This window comes from Cannabis sativa, chromosome 2 (assembly GCF_029168945.1).
Source record: "Cannabis sativa cultivar Pink pepper isolate KNU-18-1 chromosome 2, ASM2916894v1, whole genome shotgun sequence".
In the NCBI taxonomy this organism is placed as follows: domain Eukaryota; kingdom Viridiplantae; phylum Streptophyta; class Magnoliopsida; order Rosales; family Cannabaceae; genus Cannabis; species Cannabis sativa.
This window is the reverse complement of record NC_083602.1, coordinates 90,969,087-90,990,255: the sequence shown is the minus strand read 5'-3', so window position 1 is coordinate 90,990,255 and position 21,169 is coordinate 90,969,087. Positions and strand designations below refer to the sequence as shown.

Genomic DNA, 21,169 nt, shown 5'->3' with positions numbered 1-21,169 from the left:
ATATATTTCACTTATCACTTCAAAATTACATATGCTCTCTATCTCAATCTCTCCACCTAAATCTCAATACACATTTTGCTTCTTCCTTACTCTCACCACACAACAAACTCACACACACACCTCTTTTCACAACTCACTATTTTTCTCCACACACATACCTCTCTCACACACACAAAAACACATATTTATAAAGTTATAAAACTTGAGCATCAAGACAACTTGGGGACCAAGACATTCTAAAACTTCCTTAAGAAGACTCATCAAAACTTAGCCACCAAAACTTTCTTTTTCCTCAATTAATAATTACCCAAAAAAAATTACAAATTAACAAATATAAATAAATAATTTGAATCAAACTTCAACACCTAAAGATCCGTGGCCCTTGGCCAATTGGCGAAACACTCCCTATAAGAAAGCCAAGAATTGCAAATTTCCCTAGAGAGTCACAAAGGTTTCTGGCTATTTTTTCATAGTTTCCTTTCTTTCATGCATAATGAAGGGGGAAGCTACGTTAAGGGACATGGGATTTGAATTTTCTGTAATGGGGAGCAGAGGAACCACGAGTAAGAAGGAAAATCATCATTGGAGGATCCAATCTTGAGTTTTTATCTTCTATTTTTACTTTTTCATGCTTGTAATTGAATTCTTTGTTTGTTGGAATGAAGATTATGGGCTAATTTCTCTTTAGGGCTTTTTTTTTTATGTGAATCTTTTAGAAACCCTTTTTATAGATTAACGCAGAATTTGTTTTTCTTCTTCTTCTTTCATTTCAATTCTGTTAATTCCATTTTTAGCATATTTAATTGACAAAAATATTTTATTATTCATTGTATATTTTCGGCTGGTATGCTTTAATATGGTTTCCTATTTTGTGTATTTAAATTTGGAAGGAAAGTTGTTTAGCTTTTCTATTTTTGAAAAAAAGGTAAAAATGGTAAGCCCACCATAATAAGCCACTTCCAAGAAGGATCCCATCTCTAATTGGTTGAATCTCATGTGGTTCTAACAGTATCTGCAAGCTCAAAGATGAGAAAACTTAAGGGAAATTATATTTACACCCCCTCAAAATATACAAATGCACCCCAAAACTGAGTTTGCCCCATTTTATTATTTAAAATATTGCATTTTATAATTACACCCCATTTATTTCCCAAAATAGGTCTTGTTTGAAAGAAAATACACTCCAAGTTAGTTTTTTTTTTCATACCACCATTATCTTTAACAAATAAACTCTCCACCATAATAAGATGTATAATTTATGTGATTAATTAAAAGTTTACTGTAAAAATGCTTTCAAAACAGAAAAGTTCTAAGTATTGTTGTCTTAGCTAGTTATTTCAAAGAAGTGAGTTGTTAATTAATAGACAAAATGATTATTAAAAACCCTTTATCGATCTTCGCATTTAGAGTAGAAGGGTGCTTTTTATACTTTGATGAGATAAAAAAACAGTTTAAACAGAAATTTAGATGGAGAACTAAAATTTCAAAAGGGATAGTTTAGTCCTTTTATATTAGGATAAACATGTAATGAAATATTTTAACAAAAAAGGGTGTGTTTATAAAATTTAGAGGTGTAAATATCCCAAACTTAATCTTGTAAATGCCAAATTGGGTTGAGTTTAGTTGATTCAACTGAAGAGTTCAGTGGCTGCAAACCAGATTTCTCACCATTCTGCAATGGAATGGAATGGAAGACATATAACACTGTATCTTGCTCAGTAACTCAACTGAATTGAATACAATTGTATGATGATATAAACAATTCTCATTTTGCATTTGTTTGATGCATGTAGCTAAAAAAGTATCATATTCTTTTCACATTGAAGACAAACTAATAATTAAACTATATTTTTAAACAAGTGGTCAACTAGTCATTTTTCCTTTGATGGAAGAAGAGTAGTCTAGATTAGCATATGCATATTCATATTCAACAATATTGGTTGGTCCAAGGTTGGTGAAGGGTCGGGGTTAAGGTCTGGGTTTGGATCCAAGGTCAGGGTCCGAGATCTGGTACGGGTTTGGTGTTGGGTCCAAGCATGGAGTCGGGGTCTGAGGCTAGCGTCCAGGGCTGAGTCCAGGGTCGGGGCCATATATGGGTCCAGGGTCAGGGGTTGGGGTTAGGGCTGGGGTTTGGATCCAATGCCAAGATTGGCTCTAGGTCAAGGTTGGGGTTTGGATCCCCAACTCCAAACTCTTTCTAAATATTATAATACAAGCTAATACGAATCATTTATTATGTAAATAATATGATTCATATAATATTGAAATTTTTATATTATGTGAATGTTATAGGTTGTTTGTGTATAAGTTCATGAGTAATGACACTTTAGGTCAACTCTAATAGGATACTAAAATGTCAAATTTGTAAAGAATTCACACTTAATTTATTTCAACCACACTCGTTGTCTATAGTGTTATGCTAACGTTGTCTATATTTCATTCAAGATGTTCTGTCCAAACTAATCAAGATATCAACAAAGGAGAGTGCAGCAAATATGTTAACAAAATCACTGCTGATAACAAATTTTGATCACTGTCTCAAACTCCTTAATGTTTCCAACACTTAGAACTCAATTGGTACCTACACATTGCTAATCAAGGGTGGAGAATTGTTAGAAATTGTGGTTTGTAAGTAATGTGTCCACCTGTATGTCCATGTAAGCAATGTCTTACGCACTTGTACTCTAGGCTTAGTTTAGGTGTCATATCAGTTAGTTGAATCTTCTAGCTAGGCGTATTCATCTTAGAGTTTGTTAATGACGGTTAGTGTCAATGATGCCTATATATATTGAAGAATCATCACAATCTCTCTAGAATTTTCTAGAGAATAACTAAATAAATCTATTATTTTAGGCCAAATCCATTACAATAAAAGTAATGGGGACCTTGGGTTCTCAAGTTGTGCATCCAATAACTGAGTGTTCCAAAACCAAGTGCCTTGTATAGTAAAGTGTGTGTAGTTTAAGTGCTCCAAAGAGTGTATAAATATTTAAGAATTAAAAGACAACAACACAATTCGAATATTACACATTATATATTCCAAATATTAATTATTGAATAAACAGACATTGGTGATTGGCAGTGGCAAACACATCCTCCAAATCTTGATAATGACATTCTCCCACTTAAATTCATTTATAGTCATCAGGCCAATCTGCATTCATACGTAGTAATGCCAATACAGAAAATGCATGAGCAAATAAGTACTAAGTACATATATATTCACTTCCACTCATCATTAAGGGTTGCATTTTATTTGATAATTGAAAATTCCAATTACACCATAATAAATAAGAGGAAAAAAAATAAAATTAATTGTATAAAAATAGATTCAAAATTATTCATAAAAACTATAAATTTCATAGCTAGAAAATAATAACATTATTAGACATTAATTACACATGTAAAATTATAGTTGCTTATGTATAATTTAATTAGTCCTGAAAATAGAGATATTTGACATTGACATACTATATGAATATCATCTTTTACAAAATATAATCAAAGTAATTATAAACTAAAAATAAATAACTAATAACTAATGGATAACATCCCAGTGTTTAGTGAAAACTAATAATATAACTACAAATGTTTTGATTGCTTAAATATTTTTAGGCATACAGTTTATTAATTAGTCCTATTAATAGATTTTACAAAAAAAAAAAATTGTTTTTCAATCCTCCACAAAAACATAAAAGAAAATAATAAAATTATTGAAAAAAAATAAGGGTAAATACCATTTTGGATCATGTATTTTATAAAAGTCACCAATTGAATCTTGTGTTTTGTTTAATGATAAAATACATCTTGTATTTTCTAAAGTTGTACAAATAGGACCTTAAACTGATTTTCTGTCAAAATAAAACTTAATAATAATCTGATCTGGAGATGTAATGATAAAATTATTATATTTTCTATTCGTGTTAAAAATTGTCTTAAAATTGGTTATATTAAAAAATAAAATTATTGAAAATTGAGCTTAGGGTCCTATTTTTACCATTTTAAAAAATATAAGGTCAATTTTATCATTTAATAAAATAGAAAGTCCAATTGCTAACTTTTACAAAATACAGGATCTAAAATGGTATTTACCAAAAATTAATTTGGGAATTTAAGTATAGATAAATAATGATAGAAAAAGAAAAAGATATTACCTCTAACACAATTGATGAATACACGTGATGGCACGTGCATGACTTTGTGGAAATCGTCTCCTCCTTCTTCCATCCTCTCTTTGAATTTCTTAGGCATATTATTTATCTTTATCTCATTGAGTGTAACAATGTTTCTTATTCCATCTGGAACACTCCTCAATCCCCTGCATCCATGAATACGCAAATCGGCAAGTGTAGCCAATGCACTCTCCTCCACTTTCCACTCTTTCAAGTTATGTAGAACACTAAGCTCAAGAGATTCAAGTCGAGGGAAACCTCCTCTTGAGCACACCATCTCTTCCCCCATAAAGCTATCATAGCCAATCACAAGGACTCTTAATTTTGGTAGCTTTCCTAATGTTAGCATTGGATCATCCTCAAGTCTGAGAAATTTCAACTGTAACTTTATGAGATTTGGGGAGAATAGGTTGACTTGTGGTAACCTTAATATAGCCGAGTACAATCTAAGCTTATAAATATGAGGACAGCTTAATATCAAAGGAACTATATCTATGGCGGTGTAACGATTTGAACTCTCTACTTTTAAAGAGAAAAGACGAGAGAATGTGAAAGATTGGGGAATGTGTAAGAATGTCTCAAAATTTCCATTCACACAAATTTCTAATTTCTTGAGACTCTTTAACTGTAGAAGATCACTCCCTACAAGATCGTTGGTACGAATACTTACCAATGTTTGTAAATTTCTAGACTTAGTTGACCTCAAGAATTTACCAAATTCTATGCCATTACCATCTACAGTGATAAGATATAGATGCCTCAGTTGCTCCAACTTGTACATTGAACTTGGTATTTTATCACTCTTGCTCCTTACTCTCAAACTCTGCAGGCATCTTAAATTCCCAAAAGAAGATGGAATCTTTTCAATCGGCCAATTAGGAATACTTAATAACCTTAAATGGATCATATTCTCAATTTCTTTAGGCAACTTCAAAGTATAAATGGAATTATAACCAATAATCAAAACTCTAAGTTTCAAAAAGTGATTGCATGCATGTCTCAATACTCTTTTTTCATTATACTCATTTCCTCCACCATCTACAGCAAAGCACCTGAGAGAGGCATCTATATTTCCAACCATATGAATAAAATCACTACTAACAGTCTTTCCATTATCATAGATGGCAACTCTTCGTACCTTTGTTTTTATTGGCTCTTCCCATTTATTCTGCCAATCAGTAAAATGTAGAAAGTTTTCTTCTTGGGCTTTAGACACACACAAGTCTCTCATCAGATCATGAATGCAAAATGATTTTATCCTTCCTCCTCTTGAACTCATTTCTTTGACCTGAATCATACTCCTCTCTACCAACTCACACAACCAATCATGTGCCACTTCCTCCCAAGTTTCCACATAACCTCTTCTTCGCGATATTAAACCTTCTGCTATAAGTATATGACATAAATCTTTTACTCTTATCGGGACATCTTCAGCATAACGAGCCAAGTACAAAAAACAAGGCTTCAAATGAGATGGCAACTCACTGTAACTTAAACCTAACACCGCCCGAACACTAATGTATTTTGAGTTGTCATCATGTTGTTGACCACCTTCACCTATCCAGCGAATTACATTTGCTTTCAGTTGCTCCCAATCATATACGGTGTGTTTCTTTTTCGTAGATAAAAGCCCAGCGAGCACAATGATGGCTAATGGCAGACCAGAGCACTTTCTAAGCATCTCTACTGCAAGTTCTTTTTTCCTTTCTTCATCATCATTTGAGTCTGAATTTATATATCCAATGAAATACACAAAAAGAATTATGATTTAAGTAATGTATTCCTATCAAACTGATGTTAGTTTACTGACAAGTACATGTATATACAAATAAAAACAAAGATTAAAAAAAAGGGAATATTATGATGATTGAGTTAAAAAGAGTGAAATATATTACTTGATGGATCTGCTTCAACACAGAAGTACTTTTTATGAAACAGCTCCCAGCTTTCCTCTTCATTGAGCAAACGAGGTTCATGGATGAAACCGTGTTGATCGGCATGCAAAGCTACATCCTTGTTCCGAGTAGTGAGTAAGATCTTGCTATGCGTTTCTCCTTGAGTAGGGAATGCATGCTTTAGAAGATCCCATGTTGTTGTGGTCCATATATCATCAAGAACCACCAAACATTTTTTCTGTTTCTGAAAGTTGAAAAGCTCCCTTGCTAATTCAACATCACTTGAGTTTTTTATGTGAATTTTTTGTTCATCTGTAGGAGAAGTGAGAGAAAAGTGAATTCCTTTGAAGACATTGCTTGTATTACATTGCTGAGATATTGAGGCCCAAGCATAACAATCAAAGTGAGTCCTGACTTGAGAATGCTGATAAACCTTTCTTGCAAGAGTAGTCTTCCCCAAACCACCCATCCCGCATATCGAAACCACCTTATGCTTATGAGAATTCTCTTCTTCAGTCAAAAGGGCAACCAACTCTTCAATGTCCTTATCAAATCCAACAACAACATTGTCTTCAACAAAAGAATAAGCTTGCCTCAACTGTCTTTGCTGTTGGACATAGCTGCTTGAAGAAGCTTCATCTGCTTTTTGTATTGATCTGTGTACTCCAAGTGCTTCTAACTGTGAAGTCCAAGTATCAATGTTGGATGAGATCCTCTCAATCTCTGATCCAACTTTGTGGACATCAATAATGCGAACACACCCTTTTAAACCTCAAAACATCCTCCTAGATGACTCATTTACAGCAAGAATATCTGATTTTGGATTAGCTAAGATTTTGACAAAGAATCAGACTCAAACAAAGACTGAAATAAGAGGAACCAGAGGGTATGTTGCACCTGAATGGTTCAAAAACTCAGGTGTGAGAGTTAAGGTTGATGTGTATAGCTATGGTATAGTGTAGAAGAAGAAAATGAAATGATACTGTGTGATTGGGTTTATGATTGCTATAAAGATGGGAAAATGGATATGGTTTTGGTGAATGATGAAGAAGCCTTGGGTGACATGAACAGAGTAGAGAGGTTTGTAATGGTTGCATTGTGGTGTATTCAAGAGAATCCATTGTTGAGACCCACCATCAAAAAAGTTATTCATATGCTTGAAGGAATCATTCAAATTTCTATTCCTCCCAACCCCTCTTCATTTACTAATTAATGTTAATTAATTAAGCCTTGGGTGACATGAGCTTTTCTTGTTATTGCACATTTTGCTAAAAGAAAACGACAATGTTGATGAGACAACAATCCAAACATATATATTACATAACAACATATAAAACATAAAAATTTAAAACAGACACTAATTTAAGAATTAAAACACAACACAATTCGAATATTACACTTTATATTTTAAATATTAATAATTGAATAAACAGACATTGATGATTGGCAGTGACAACACATCCTCCAAATCTTGATATGATATTCTCCCACTTTAATTCATATTTAGTCAATCTGCATTCATAGTAATGCCAATACGAAAATGCATGAGCAAATAAGTACTCAGTACATATATATATATATATTCACTTCTACTCATTATTAAGGGTTGCATTTTATTGATAATTAAAAATTCAATTACACAATAATAAATAAGAGGGAAAAAATAACATTAATTGTGTAAAAATAGATTCAAAATCATTCATAAAAACTATACATTTCATAGCTAAAAAATAATAACATAATTAGACATTACACATGTCAAATTATGGTTGTTTATATATAATTTAATCAGTCATAAAAAATAGAGATATATGACATATTGTATGAATATCATTTTTCACAAAATATAATGAAAGTAATTATAAACTAAAAATAAAGAACTAATAACTAATGGATAACATCCCAAAAGGGGTGTTTTAGTAAAAATCTATATATATAAAATATAAAGGAAAACATAAAATAAGTTTAGGTGGGATCTTAGATTTTTTTTATTCTATTTTTAAAATTTTGTAAAGTTTTTCTACTTTATTTAGAAAATAACTACAAAAATACATGAACTAAATATCACACATTGTTTATAAATGATGTAGGCATCATCTATGTAGCTTATAAATATTATTCTTTTTATGTCATATTAATTCATTCAAAATTATTTTTGTTTATGGGTGGTTGATTAATTTCTTACCCTATAAATTTTTATTATTTTATTTTTAAAATTTTTAAATTTTTTATCTTTCATCTAATATATATTTCATTATTTATATTTTTAAAAGTAATTATTTAATAAATATTTGTTTTATACGTTTTTTTATATTTGATGTAATATATAATAATAATATACAATTTAAGTTAATTTTATTTTAAGATTTTATATATATAATTCTATATTTTTATTAGCCCAAAAAAATTCTAACTAAATTATTTTAAATAAAATTAAACATTATTGTTTTTCTCAATATATAAAGAAAAATATAAATCAAATGAGATCTTATGAACATTTTCTTACTATTTATCTATTAATATTCTATCTATTTTATAATATTTCTTCTAAGTAATATATATATATATATATATATATATATATTGTAATAGTTTCACATTGTTTACAAACTATGTGAGTATTATACTTATTAACTACAAGTAAACATAATATATATTATAGAAAAATTCTACAATGCACACCCTTAAAATGGATATATTGATGCACCCCTATTTGTTTTAGCATCCGAAATAATTTTTTGGTCAAATTTTTTCTCACAGTCATGTACGTTATAGTTATTTAAGACAACCTGCAAAATTTTAAGAAATTCAGAAAAGTTTAACACGCCGAAAACTACGTTCAAACAGTGTGTTGCACGCGTGACTATTTTATTTTATACGCGTGTAAAATAGACTGTTTGAACATTGTTTTCTATATTGTAAATTATTCCGAATTTTTTAAAATTTTGTAGGATATCTTAAATAGATATAACGTACATGAATATGAAAAAAAATTAGACTAAAAAATTCTTCTAGATGCCGAAACAAGTTAAGGGTGCATCAATACATCCATTTTAAGGGGGTGCATTGTAGAATCACCCTGTATTATATTTCATTAAAAAATAAACAATATGAACAAATTTATTATTAATTGCAACACTTTAGGTGGATTAATTATATTTAAGTTTAACTAACTACATGCATGCATTGCTGACCCTTTACGTGTCAATATTTAATAATTTGTTATTTTTTTTATTTAATAAAAAAAGTCACTCAATAATTTCTCATAAACCAAAAATTCTGTTATATAGCCACATTTTATATATAATAATAGATATAAGCAAATTTTTATTTTTTATTTATTTGTATTTAATAAAATAATGAATAAATAATTTCTTAATTAAATGTGAGATAGATGATTATAAAATAATTTTTTATTTTTGAAAGCATTTACCCATTGTACGACCTTTTTCTAACTTTTTTCCGTTTTTACCTGTTTTTTAATTTTCAATTATATAAACTTTTATTAACATAAATATTTCTTTATTGACTTTTTAGATTCATTTTTACGTTTTGTTGTTGAATTTATGTAAATAAAGGTTTTTACTCTCCTCCTTCCTCTTCAAATGTAGTGGCTTAATAGAAAAATGCATGAGCAAATAAGTAATAACGTACCTAAGAGAAAAATAAATAAATAAATAAATAAAATTAATTGTGTGAAAATAGATTCAAATTTTTAATATAAACTATAAATTACTTGATACTTTAAAAATAATAACATAAAGCATTACACATGTCAAAGTATGCTTTCTTTGACACCATTTAGGATATGTAATCTAATTAGTCTTGAAAAAATATATATATTTGACATACCGTATAAATATTATTTTTCACAAAATATATTCAAAGTAATCGTAAACTAAAAATATATAGTAACTTGTTTCAAAAAAAATATATATAATAACTAATGGATAACATCCCCAAAAAGAGTGTTTTAGTAAAAACTAATAATATAACTAAAAATATTTTAATTGCTTAAATATTTTTAGGTATACAATTTAATTAGTCATATTAATAGATTTTAAAAAAAAAAAAAATAATAATATATTTTTCAATTCTCTACAAAAACATAAAAGAAAATAATAAAATTATTGGAAAAAGAAATAGTTATATTAATATAAAACAAAATGATAGAAGAGAAAAAAAAAACATGTTAATTTGGGAATTTAAGTAAAGATAATAATGATAGAAAAAGAAAAAGAATGGAGTTAACAACAAAAGATAGATATGTACCTGTATCACAATTGATGAATACACGTGATGGCACGTGGTTGACTTTGTGGAAATCGTCTCCTCCTTCCTCCATCCTTTCTTTGAATTTCTTAGGCATAGAAATTATCTTTATCTCATTGAGTGTAACAATGTTTCTTACTCCATCTGGAACTCTCAATTTGCTGCAATAATGAATACGCAAATAGGCAAGTGTAGGCAATGCACTCTCCTCCACTTTCCACTCTTTCAAGTAATATAGACCAGTAAGCTGAAGAGATTCAAGTCGAGGGAAACCTCCTCTTGAGCACACCATCTCATCCCCTGTAAAACTATTAAAACTAATCATAAGGACTCTTAATTTTGGTAGCTTTTCTAATGTTGGCATTGGATCATCCTCAAGTAACAGCCCAGTCAACTTCAACTTGATGAGATTTGGGGAGAATTGGTTGACTTCTGGTAATCTTATTATAGGCAACTCTACTGTAAGCTTATAAATTTGAGGACAGCTTAATATCAAAGGAACAATATCTATCTTGGTGCCAAAAAGATTATTCATTTGTAAAGACAGAAGACGAGTGAATGTGAGAGATTGGGGATTGTGTAAGAATGTCACAAAATTTCGATCCACACGAATCCCTAATTTCTTGAGACTCTTCAACTGTAGAAGATCACTCAGTAGAAGATCCTTAGTACTAATACCTACCAATGTTTGTAAATTTCTAGACTTAGTTGACCTCAAGAAATTACCAAATTCTATGCCATTACCATCTTCAGTGATAAGATATAGATGCCTTAGTTGCTCCAACTTGCACATTGAACTTGGTATTTTATAACTCCTGGTCCATACTCTCAAAGTCTGGAGACATCTTAAATTGCCAAAAGAAGATGGAATCTTTTTTATTTTCCATTTAGGAATACTTAATAACCTTAGATGGATCAGATTCCCAATTTCTTTAGGCAACTCGAAAGTATTGAAAGCATACCGCTGACCAATAATCAAAACTCTAAGCTTCAAAAAGTGATTGCATGCATGTCTCAATATTCTTTTTCTTTTCTCAATTCTTTCACAATATAGAGCAAGGCACCTGAGAGAGCCATCTTTGTTTCTAAGCATATGAATAAAATCACTACCATCAATATTTCCATTATCATAGATGGAAACTCTTCGTACCTTTGTTTCTATTGGAAACTCTTCCCCTTTATTCTGCCAATCAGTAAAATGTAGAAAGTTTTCTTCTTGGGCTTTAGACACACACAAGTCTCGCATGAGATCATGAATGCAAAATGATTTTATCCTTCCTTCTGTTAAACTCATTTCTTTGACCTGAATCATACTCCTCTCCACCAACTCACACAACCAATCATATGCCACTTCCTCCAAAGTTTCCACAGACCCTCCTCTTCGCGATATAAAACCTTCTGCTATGAGCACAAGACATAACTCTTTTGCTCTTATTGGGACATCTTCAGCGTAACGAGCCAAGTACAGAAAACAAGGCTTCAAGTGACGTGGTAACTCGCTGTAACTCAAACCCAACACCCCCCGAACACTACGGTATTTTGAGTCATCATAATGTTGTTGACCACCTTGACCTATCCAGCGAATTACATTTGCTTTCAGTTGCTCCCAATCATATACAGTGTGTTTCTTAGATAGAAGACCAGCGAGCACAATGATGGCTAATGGCAGACCAGAGCACTTTCTAAGCATCTCTACCGCAAGTTCTTTCTTCCTTTCTTCATCATAATTTGAGTCTGAATTTATATATCCAATGAAATACACAAAAAGAATTATGATTTAGCTTTTAAGTACATGCATATAAAGATTAAAAAAAAGGGAATATTATGATGATTGAGTTAAAAAGAGTGAAATATATTACTTGATGGATCTGCTTCAACACAGAAGTACTTTTTATGAAACAGCTCCCAGCTTTCCTCTTCATTGAGCAAACGAGGTTCATGGATGAAACCGTGTTGATCGGCATGCAAAGCTACATCCTTGTTCCGAGTAGTGAGTAAGATCTTGCTATGCAATGTGTCTCCTTGAGTAGTAGTAGGGAATGCATGTTGTAGAAGATCCCATGTTGTAGCAGTCCATATATCATCAAGAACTACCAAACATTTTTTCTGTTTCTGAAAGTTGTAAAGCTCCCTTGCTAATTCAACATCACTTAAGTTTTTGATGCGTTTTCTTTGTGCATCTGTGGGAGAAGTGAAAGCAAAGTAAACTTCTTCGAAGACATCGCGTCTATTACATTGCTGAGATATTGAGGCCCAAGCATAACAATCAAAGTGAGTCCTGACATGAGGATGCTGATAGACCTTTCTTGCAAGAGTAGTTTTGCCCAAACCACCCATCCCACATACAGAGATCACCTTATGCTTGCGAGAATTCTCTTTTTCAGTCAAAAGGCCAACCAAATCTTTAATATCTTTGTCGAATCCAACAACAACATTGTCTTCAACAAAAGAATAAGCTTGCCTTAACTGTCTTTCTTGTTGAACATAGCTGCTTGAAGAAGCTTCAGCTGCATTGTGTATTGATCTGCGTACTCCAAAAGCTTCTAACTGTGAAGTCCAAGTATGAATGTCGGATGAGATCCTCTCAATCTCTGTTCCAACTTTGTGGACGTCAATTTCTTCTCTGAAGATGCAAATAAATCTTTTCCATTTGCTTCCTTCATTCCCCTTCAAAGCCACTTTGAAGACATAAGTCTCAATAACATCTTCCAAGTCAAGAGCATTTTCTCTGACTTGGACAACCAAAAGGCGAACTCTCTCATCACCATTTCTTACCAAAGCATCAGCATCTTTTAAGAAAGCACTCATACATTGAAGCCTGATTTGTGCATTCCCAACTTGGGCTTCAACTCCACCCAAGAATTGAGCTTCAGAAATCACCAAGTCTCCAAGCCTTTCAATCACAAACGAAACAACAGCATCTGCCATTTGATAATTTTGCTCAGTAACTAAATTGAATTGAATTGTATGATATGATCTAACAGCAAAACAGATGACTCATTTAAGCATTTCTATCCCAAGTGGTGTTGTTGGTATTCAATAATGGCTGCTGATTTTGTTCTGTTCTCTGATTTTTTTTCTTATCCTTACAGTGATTTAGAGGTGGTCCTATTCGTGTATATGTGTGGAGTAGCTAAAAGGCATTGAGCATTATTGGTAGGCCCACCATAATAAGTCACTTCCAAGAAGGAACCCATCTTTAATTGGTTGGCTCTCCTTATTACTCAACTCGATTTTCTAACTGTGGCTGTGGCTCATGTGGTTCTAACTATATCTGCAACCTCAAAGATGAGAAAACTTAAAAAGTATCATATTCTTTTCACATTGAGGACAAACTAAGAATTAAACTATATTGTCCTTTGATGGAAGAAGAGTAGCCTAGATTATATATATATTGTTTTATAGCACAAATCAATTAACAAATTTCCAAAAAAAAAAAAAAATGATTGTGGCATTATTGCAGAAATTTATTCTTTCCCACCAGAAGACGATTTGGATGAATATTTACATACATAATAAAGAAAAACGACACTTTTCTTAATAAAGAAGCAAAACGACATCTTTCCTTGAAACGACACTATTCTTTATAACGACAAGATTGTTGCATGAAGTTAAATTTTTCTTCTGAACTCGTAGGAGTAGTTTTTTTCCTTTCTTTCTCTATTTTCTCTTCATTCAAGCAAAAGATTCTATGCAGTTTTTATAGTTTCAATTCTTCATATCATATAAACAACGCCATGGAATACGATTCATGGGTTTGATTCCCAAATGGGGTTCTAAAAAATCATGAAAAAACGTTAAATTCCTCCCCAGACCAGTTGGCTTTGTGTTTGAATAAATGCCTCAAAGGAAAAGCTTTGAGACAAGGCAAGCAGATTCATGGGGTGTTGTTAGGAACTGGAATGAACATGAATTTGTTGTCTTTGAATTCAAAGCTTGTGGAGATATGAGGTATGCAAAGTATGTGTTTGATAAAATTCCTAAGCCAAATGTTTTTGCTTGAAATTGGATGGTTTTTGCTTCTGCTTTGAATTGGTTATTTTTCTTTGATGCAAGAATTGCGAATTACTGGTAATAAATTCTCTTTTTCGATCGTGCTTAAAGCTTGTGTTGGTTTGATGGAGTTGAATAAGGGAAGAGAAGTTCATTCTATGGTTTACAAAATGGGTTTTGAAAATGATTGATATGTGTATTGTAAATGTGGGAAAAAAAAAAGCATTAAAACACAACCCAAATGAACAAACAGATATTGGTGATTGGCAGTGGCAAACACATCCTCCAAATGTTGATATCAGATTCTCCATATACAGGTAGCACTTTTTCTATATATTAATAAATATTACTAACTGTACCAAGAAAAATGCGACTACCACAATTGACTACACATATGGATAAGATTAAGCTTCAGACACCCATGGACAAACTCATTTATGGTACACCTGTGTTTCCCAGTAAACAAAAATCTCATAAAAAATTATTACAGCAAAAATGAGTTCATGTCTCAGCTCTGTTATAATGTGAGATTCAATTGCTAGAAATAAATCATCCATAATGTTTCAAGATATTGATGAAAAATTCCAAGTTGAAGTGAATATTATAGGCCAAATTCATCATAAGAATATTATAGAATTATATCAAGCTGAAGTGAATATTATAGGCCAAATTCATCATAAGAAAAATGATTATAGATAAGAATGTCTAATTAGAAAAAAATTATTGATTCTGAAGAAGAGAAAACTCTCAAATCCACCATTACGACGACGCCAAGTATTCCTTAAAACTATTGTGATCGCCTGGATGTAGATAAGAGAGAGACAAAAAGATAGAAAGTTTTTGAGATAATTAATAAGATCCTAAATAATATTGAATTAAAACAAATAAAATCACTAAGTGCTAACAAAAAATTTAGATTTACTTTGAGGGTAATTTTTTTTGAAACAATTATCTATATATATATGGAAGAGGTTTCAATGGTTACATTTTTATTGTAACCATCATGGTTACATTTTTTTAAGCCATTGGATTACTATTAAATGGTTGTGATTAATTTGGAAATTAAATAAAAATAAATAATAAATAACTTGTAACCTGAAAGTAACCTAATCATTTATTTCCTTATTAAACTTTAATTAAGATTAATTATATTTTAGAATTAAATTAATTATAATTATTAATTAATTTTTTGCAACTTATTACTATATAAGGATCTTTTAGCAATTTAATTTTTTTATACTTAAATTATTTAAAATTTTATAGCAAAGCTTTTTATAATTTAAAATTATACACATATAATTTCATAATTTAAATTTTATTATACTTGTAATCTTAATTTTAAATTATTTCACTTAATTATTTATTTTTTATTTAAATATTTAAAAAGTAAAAAATGAAATAAGTTAAAGGGTTTTTTAGAAAAAAAAATGCCTGCACTTGTTATCGATTGATTAGCTTGAGGCCTCATACTTAGTTCATATAATTGTAACAAAATAATTAAATATCATTTAAAAATAATTAATTATTTGAAATTTTATTATAAGAAGAGCATTTTAATTTGTGTTAAAAGAAGTTTAATTTTTGTAAAAAAAATAAATTTTATTGTAAATATTATAATTAAATGGCTTAATTATTAAAATAATTCAAGTAAGGATTTAAATATAAATATTAATTGCTAAAAGAGGTCTTGTTGAATATTTAATTAATTATTTTAAGAAAATAGTTAATTATAATCAATTAATTCTAAAAAAGGAATGTCTACTATTTAATTAATTATTTTAAGAAAATAGTTAATTATAATTAATAAATTCTAAAAAAAGAAAGTCTACCTATTGGTAACCTGCTATTACAGGTCAAAGAAAAATGTAACCATATGGTTACAATAAAAATGTAACCATTGAATAGTCACCCATATATATATATATATATATGGAAAATTCTATAATGCACCATTTTAAAAGGAGGTGTACCGATACATCTTTATTCGTTTTAGTATCTGAAATAATTTTTTAATTAAATTTTTTTCTCATGATGTAAATTATAGTTATTTAAGACATCCTGCAAAATTTTAAGAAATTCGAAAAAGTTTAACACACTGAAAACTGCGTTCAAATAGTATGTTGCACAAGTGACTATTTTATTTTATACGCGTGTAAAATAGATTGTTTGAACATTATTTTCTATATTGTAAATTATTCTAAATTTCTCAAAATTTTGTAAGATATCTTAAATAGCTATAACCTACATGAATATGAAAAAAAAATTAGACTAAAAAATTTTTCTCGATGCCGAAATAAGTAAAGGGTGCATCAGTACATTTCTTTTAAAGGGTGCTTGTAAAATCACCCTATATATATTGATAGTTATATAAAACAAAATGATAAAAGAGAAAAATAACTATATTAACTTGAGGAATTTTAGTAATTATAAATAATGATAAAAAAATAAAATGAATGGAATTAGATAGATATACTTATATATACTTAATATTTTATTTCTAAACTAATACATATTACTATTAAAAATATATGACCATTTTATCTAAAACCCAAAAATACCCCTCTCAAATTTTCCATACTTTTTTTTAGTGCAAAAACATAAAAAAAAAAAAATAGTAGTTTGATGGGGTCCGATGGTGGTCCGATAGTCACCTGATGCTACTTTTGTATGTACAAAAACATAAAAAAAAATTGGTAGCAGATTTGGTCCGATGTAGTCCGATGGGTGGTCCGATGGGTCCAATGGGTGGCCCGATGGGTGGTCCGATGGTGTGGTCCGATGGGTGGTCCGATAGTGTAAATGGGGTGATGTAAATAGGGGTATTTTAGGTATATCATAAAAATTATCATATCTTACAAATATTAGTTCTTATTTGTTTAGAAATTTTTTTTTAAAATGTAAGCATAAAAAATCAAATTTCCCTTAGATATGTACCTTCATCACAATTGATGGGACGTGGTTGACTTTGTGGAAATCGTCTCCTCCTTGCTCCATCTTTTCTTTGAATTTTTTAGGCATATTAGATATCTTTATCTCATTGAGTGTAACAATGTTTCTTACTCCATCTGGAACTCTCCTCAATCTTATGCACATTCTAATAGTCAAATAGCCTAGTCTAGGCAATGCACTCTCCTCCACTTTCCACTCCTTCAAGTTTGTCAGATATGTAAGTTCAAGAGATTCAAGTCGAAGGAAACCTCCTCTTGAGCACACCATCTCATCCCCCATAAAGCTATCATATCCAATGACAAGGACTCTTAATTTTGGTAGCTTTTCTAATGTTGGCATCGAATCATCCTCAAGTCTGAGAAATGCCAACTTTAATTTCATGAGATTTGGGGAGAATTGGTTGAGTTGTGGTAATCTTATTATAGGCAACTCTACTGTAAGCTTATAAATGTTAGGACAGCTTAATATCAAAGGAACAATATTTATCTTGTTGCCCACCATATAAATATAAGAATTCTTCACTTGTAACGAAAACAGATGAGTGAATGTGAGAGATTGGGGATTGTGTAAGAATGTCTCAAAGTTTCCATCCACATAAATTCCTAATTTCTTGAGACTCTCCAACTGTAGAAGATCACTCGGTAGAAGATTCTTGGTACTAATACCTACCAATGTTTGTAAATTTCTAGACTTAGTTGGCCTCAAGAATTTACTAAATTCTATGCCATTACCATCTACAGTGATAAGATATAGATGCCTCAGTTGCTCCAACTTGCACATTGAACTTGGTAACACGACATCACTCTGGGTCCTTACTCTCAAAGTCTGCAGGCATCTTAAATTCCCAAAAGAAGATGGAATCTTTTCAATTTTGTAACTAATACGTAATAGCCTTAGATGGATCAGATTCCCAATTTCTTTTGGCAACTTCAAAGTAAAACTGAAATCACCCTGGTGATTAATTATCAAAACTCTTAGGTGGCGTTTGGTAACACTTTTTTAATCAGTTTTTTGTTTTTAAATGTAGAAAAGTGAAAATATTTTTCAAAAACATGTTTGATAAAACTGTTTTTACTTTTCAATTTTATAATTAGAAATCAAAATTTTAAAAACAAAAAAAATTACTTTTAATATTTTTTTAAACAGTTTTTTTTTCTTATCAATCTTTTGGATTACAACCAGACCCGGACCCAAATCTCCTCCTCACAGCCTTAGCGCTGAACCCGGCTTCTGACTCGAACTCGAATCCAACCCCAGATCTTGACCCGACTTAAATAAAATCAAAAAATAAAAATGAAAATGAACTTTACAGAACACACTTTTATTTTCCGTTTTTAAAATTGAAAAACAAAAGTAGTTACAGAACGTATTTTTGTTTTTTAAAAATAAATTTTTTAAAAACAAAAATTTTACTTTCATTTTGCGATTAAAAAATTAAAAAACAAAAGTGTTACCAAACGGTACCTTAGTTTCAAAAAGTGATTGCATACATGTCTCAATAATCTTTCACTATATTCAATTTTTCCATCATGTATAGCAAGGCACCTGAGAGAGCCATCTATGTTTCTAAACATATGAATAAAATCACTATCATCAGTATTTCCCTTATCATGGATGGAAACTCTTCGTACATTTGTTTCTGTTGGCTCTTCCCTTCTATTCCGCCAATCAGTAATACCAATCAGTAATATGTAGAAAGTTTTCTTCTTGGGCTTTAGACACACACAAGTCTCGCATGAGATCATGAATGCAAAATGATTTTATCCTTTCTTCTGTTGAACTCATTTCTTTGACCTGAATCATACTCCTCTCCACCAACTCACACAACCAATCATATGCCACTTCCTCCAAAGTTTCCACAGAGCTTCTTCTTGGCGATATAAAACCTTCTGCTATGAGCACAAGACATAACTCTTTTGCTCTTATCGGGACATCTTCAGCATAACGAGCCAAGTACAAAAAACAAGGCTTCAAATGAGATGGCAACTCACTGTAACTTAAACCTAACACCACCCGAACACTACGGTATTTTGAGTTTTCATCATGTTGTTGACCACCTTCACCTATCCAGCGAATTACATTTGCTTTAAGTTTCTCCCACTCATATACGGTGTGTTTCTTAGATAGAAGACCAGCGAGCACAATGATGGCTAATGGCAGACCAGAGCACTTTCTAAGCATCTCTACCGCTACTTCTTTCTTCCTTTCTTCATCATCATTTGAGTCTGAATTTATATAGCCAGTGAAATGCACAAAAAAAAATTATGATTTAAGGAATGGGACATAGTAGTGGATAATTATCATGTCAAACATATGCATAAAGTACAGTTAAATTGAGCTCTGCTTCTAAGATCATATGTCACTAATGCTACATATATTTTTCTATAAATTAAAGGAAGAACTAATATGAATTAGAATAATCAGCAACAATATTCCTATCAAACTGATGTTAGTTTATTGACAAGTACATGTATACATAAATAAAAACAAAGATTAAAAAAAAAAAGAGTATTATGATGATTGAGTTAAAAAGAGTGAAATATATTACTTGATGGATCTGCTCCAACAGAGAAGTACTTTTTATGAAACAGCTCCCAGCTGTCCTCTTCATTGAGCAAATGAGGTTCATGGATGAAACCATGTCGATCCTTATTTCGAGTAGTGAGTAAGATTTTGCTATGTAATGTGTCTCCTTGAGTAGTAGTAGGGAATGCATGTTTTAGAAGATCCCATGTTGTTGTGGTCCATATATCATCAAGAACCACCAAACATTTTTTCTGTTTCTGAACGTTGTAAAGCTCCCTTGCTAATTCAACATCACTCAAGTTTTTTATGTGATTTCTTTGTGCATCTGTGGGAGAAGTGAAAGCAAAGTAAACTGCTTCTAAGACATTGCGTGTATTACATTGCTGAGATATTGAGGCCCAAGCATAACAGTCAAAGTGAGTCTTGACATGAGGATGCTAATAGACCTTTCTTGCAAGAGTAGTTTTGCCCAAACCACCCATCCCACATACAGAGATCACCTTATGCTTATGAGGGTTCTCTTTTTCAGTCAAAAGCGCAACCAACTCTTGGATATCTTTATCAAATCCGACAACAACATTGTCTTCAACAAAAGAATAAGCTTGCCTCAACTGTCTTTGCTGTTGGACATAGCTGCTTGAAGAAGCTTCATCTGCTTTGTGTATTGATCTTTGTACTCCAAGTGATTCTAATTCTGAAGTCCAAGTATCAATGTTGGATGTGATCCTCTCAATATCTGATCCAACTTTGTGGACATTAATTCCCTCTCTGAATATGTTAATAGATCTTTTGAGTACACCTTCATTCTTCTTCAAAGTCACTTTGAGGACATAAGTCTCAATAACATCCTGCAAGTCAAGAGAATTTTCTCTGATCTGGACAACCAAAAGGCGAATTCTCCCATCACCATTTGTTACCCAAGCATCCGCATCTTTTAAGAAAGCACTCATACATTGAAGCTTGATTTGTGCATTCCCCACTTGGGCTTCAATTCCATGCAAGAATTGAGCTTCAGAAATCACCAAGTCTCCAAGCCTTTCAATCACAAATGAAACAACAGCATCTGCCATTTGATGATTTTGCTCAGTAACTTTTTTGAATTGAATTGAATTGTATGATATGATCTAACAGCAAAACAGATCACTCATTTAAGCATTTCTATCCCAAGTGGTGTTGTTGGTATTCAATAATGGGTGCTGATTTTGTTCTTTTCTGTGATTTTTTTTCTTATCCTTAGAGTGATTTGGTCCTATTCGTATATGTGTGGAGTAGCTAGAAGGCATTGAGCATTATTGGTAGGCCCACCAAATAAGCCACTTATTACTCTCTTAAGTCAATTTTCTAACTGTGGGTGTGGCTCAT

General features: G+C 31.2%; 3 protein-coding genes across 3 annotated transcripts; all 3 read right to left on the bottom strand.

The window, feature by feature from the left end:
* Window positions 1-2,426: 2,426 nt before the first annotated feature.
* Window positions 2,427-7,188, bottom strand: LOC133034596 (putative disease resistance protein At1g50180). The gene is made up of 4 exons (XM_061109708.1): window positions 7,137-7,188; window positions 6,068-6,838; window positions 4,155-5,897; window positions 2,427-3,154 (listed from the first exon to the last, which is right to left on the bottom strand). Exons 1-4 carry the CDS (start codon window positions 7,186-7,188, stop codon window positions 3,132-3,134), a joined length of 2,589 nt encoding a protein of 862 aa, XP_060965691.1. The 3' UTR covers window positions 2,427-3,131.
* Window positions 7,189-7,358: 170 nt separating this feature from the next.
* Window positions 7,359-13,613, bottom strand: LOC133035182 (putative disease resistance protein At1g50180). The gene is made up of 3 exons (XM_061111031.1): window positions 12,199-13,613; window positions 10,340-12,073; window positions 7,359-7,579 (listed from the first exon to the last, which is right to left on the bottom strand). The coding sequence occupies exons 1-3, from the start codon at window positions 13,265-13,267 to the stop codon at window positions 7,575-7,577; spliced, it is 2,808 nt and encodes a 935-aa protein (XP_060967014.1). The 5' UTR covers window positions 13,268-13,613; the 3' UTR covers window positions 7,359-7,574.
* A 4,912-nt stretch (window positions 13,614-18,525) lies between these two features.
* On the bottom strand, window positions 18,526-21,022 carry LOC133035187 (disease resistance protein RPP8-like). Its single transcript, XM_061111037.1, has 2 exons — window positions 19,830-21,022; window positions 18,526-19,506 (listed from the first exon to the last, which is right to left on the bottom strand). The coding sequence occupies exon 1, from the start codon at window positions 20,875-20,877 to the stop codon at window positions 20,245-20,247; it is 633 nt and encodes a 210-aa protein (XP_060967020.1). The 5' UTR covers window positions 20,878-21,022; the 3' UTR covers window positions 18,526-19,506; window positions 19,830-20,244.
* Window positions 21,023-21,169: the final 147 nt, after the last annotated feature.

Coding starts and splice junctions, on each gene's coding strand:
- LOC133034596 (XM_061109708.1), bottom strand. CDS start 7,188: ATGGATTCTCTTGAATACACCACAATGCAACCATTACAAACCTCTCTA. Junction 5,898..6,067: donor TGTTGAAGCAGATCCATCAA/GTAATATATTTC, acceptor ATATAAATTCAG/ACTCAAATGATGATGAAGAA. Junction 3,155..4,154: donor ATTCATCAATTGTGTTAGAG/GTAATATCTTTT, acceptor GTATGAATGCAG/ATTGGCCTGATGACTATAAA.
- LOC133035182 (XM_061111031.1), bottom strand. CDS start 13,267: ATGGCAGATGCTGTTGTTTCGTTTGTGATTGAAAGGCTTGGAGACTTG. Junction 12,074..12,198: donor TGTTGAAGCAGATCCATCAA/GTAATATATTTC, acceptor ATATAAATTCAG/ACTCAAATTATGATGAAGAA.
- LOC133035187 (XM_061111037.1), bottom strand. CDS start 20,877: ATGGCAGATGCTGTTGTTTCATTTGTGATTGAAAGGCTTGGAGACTTG.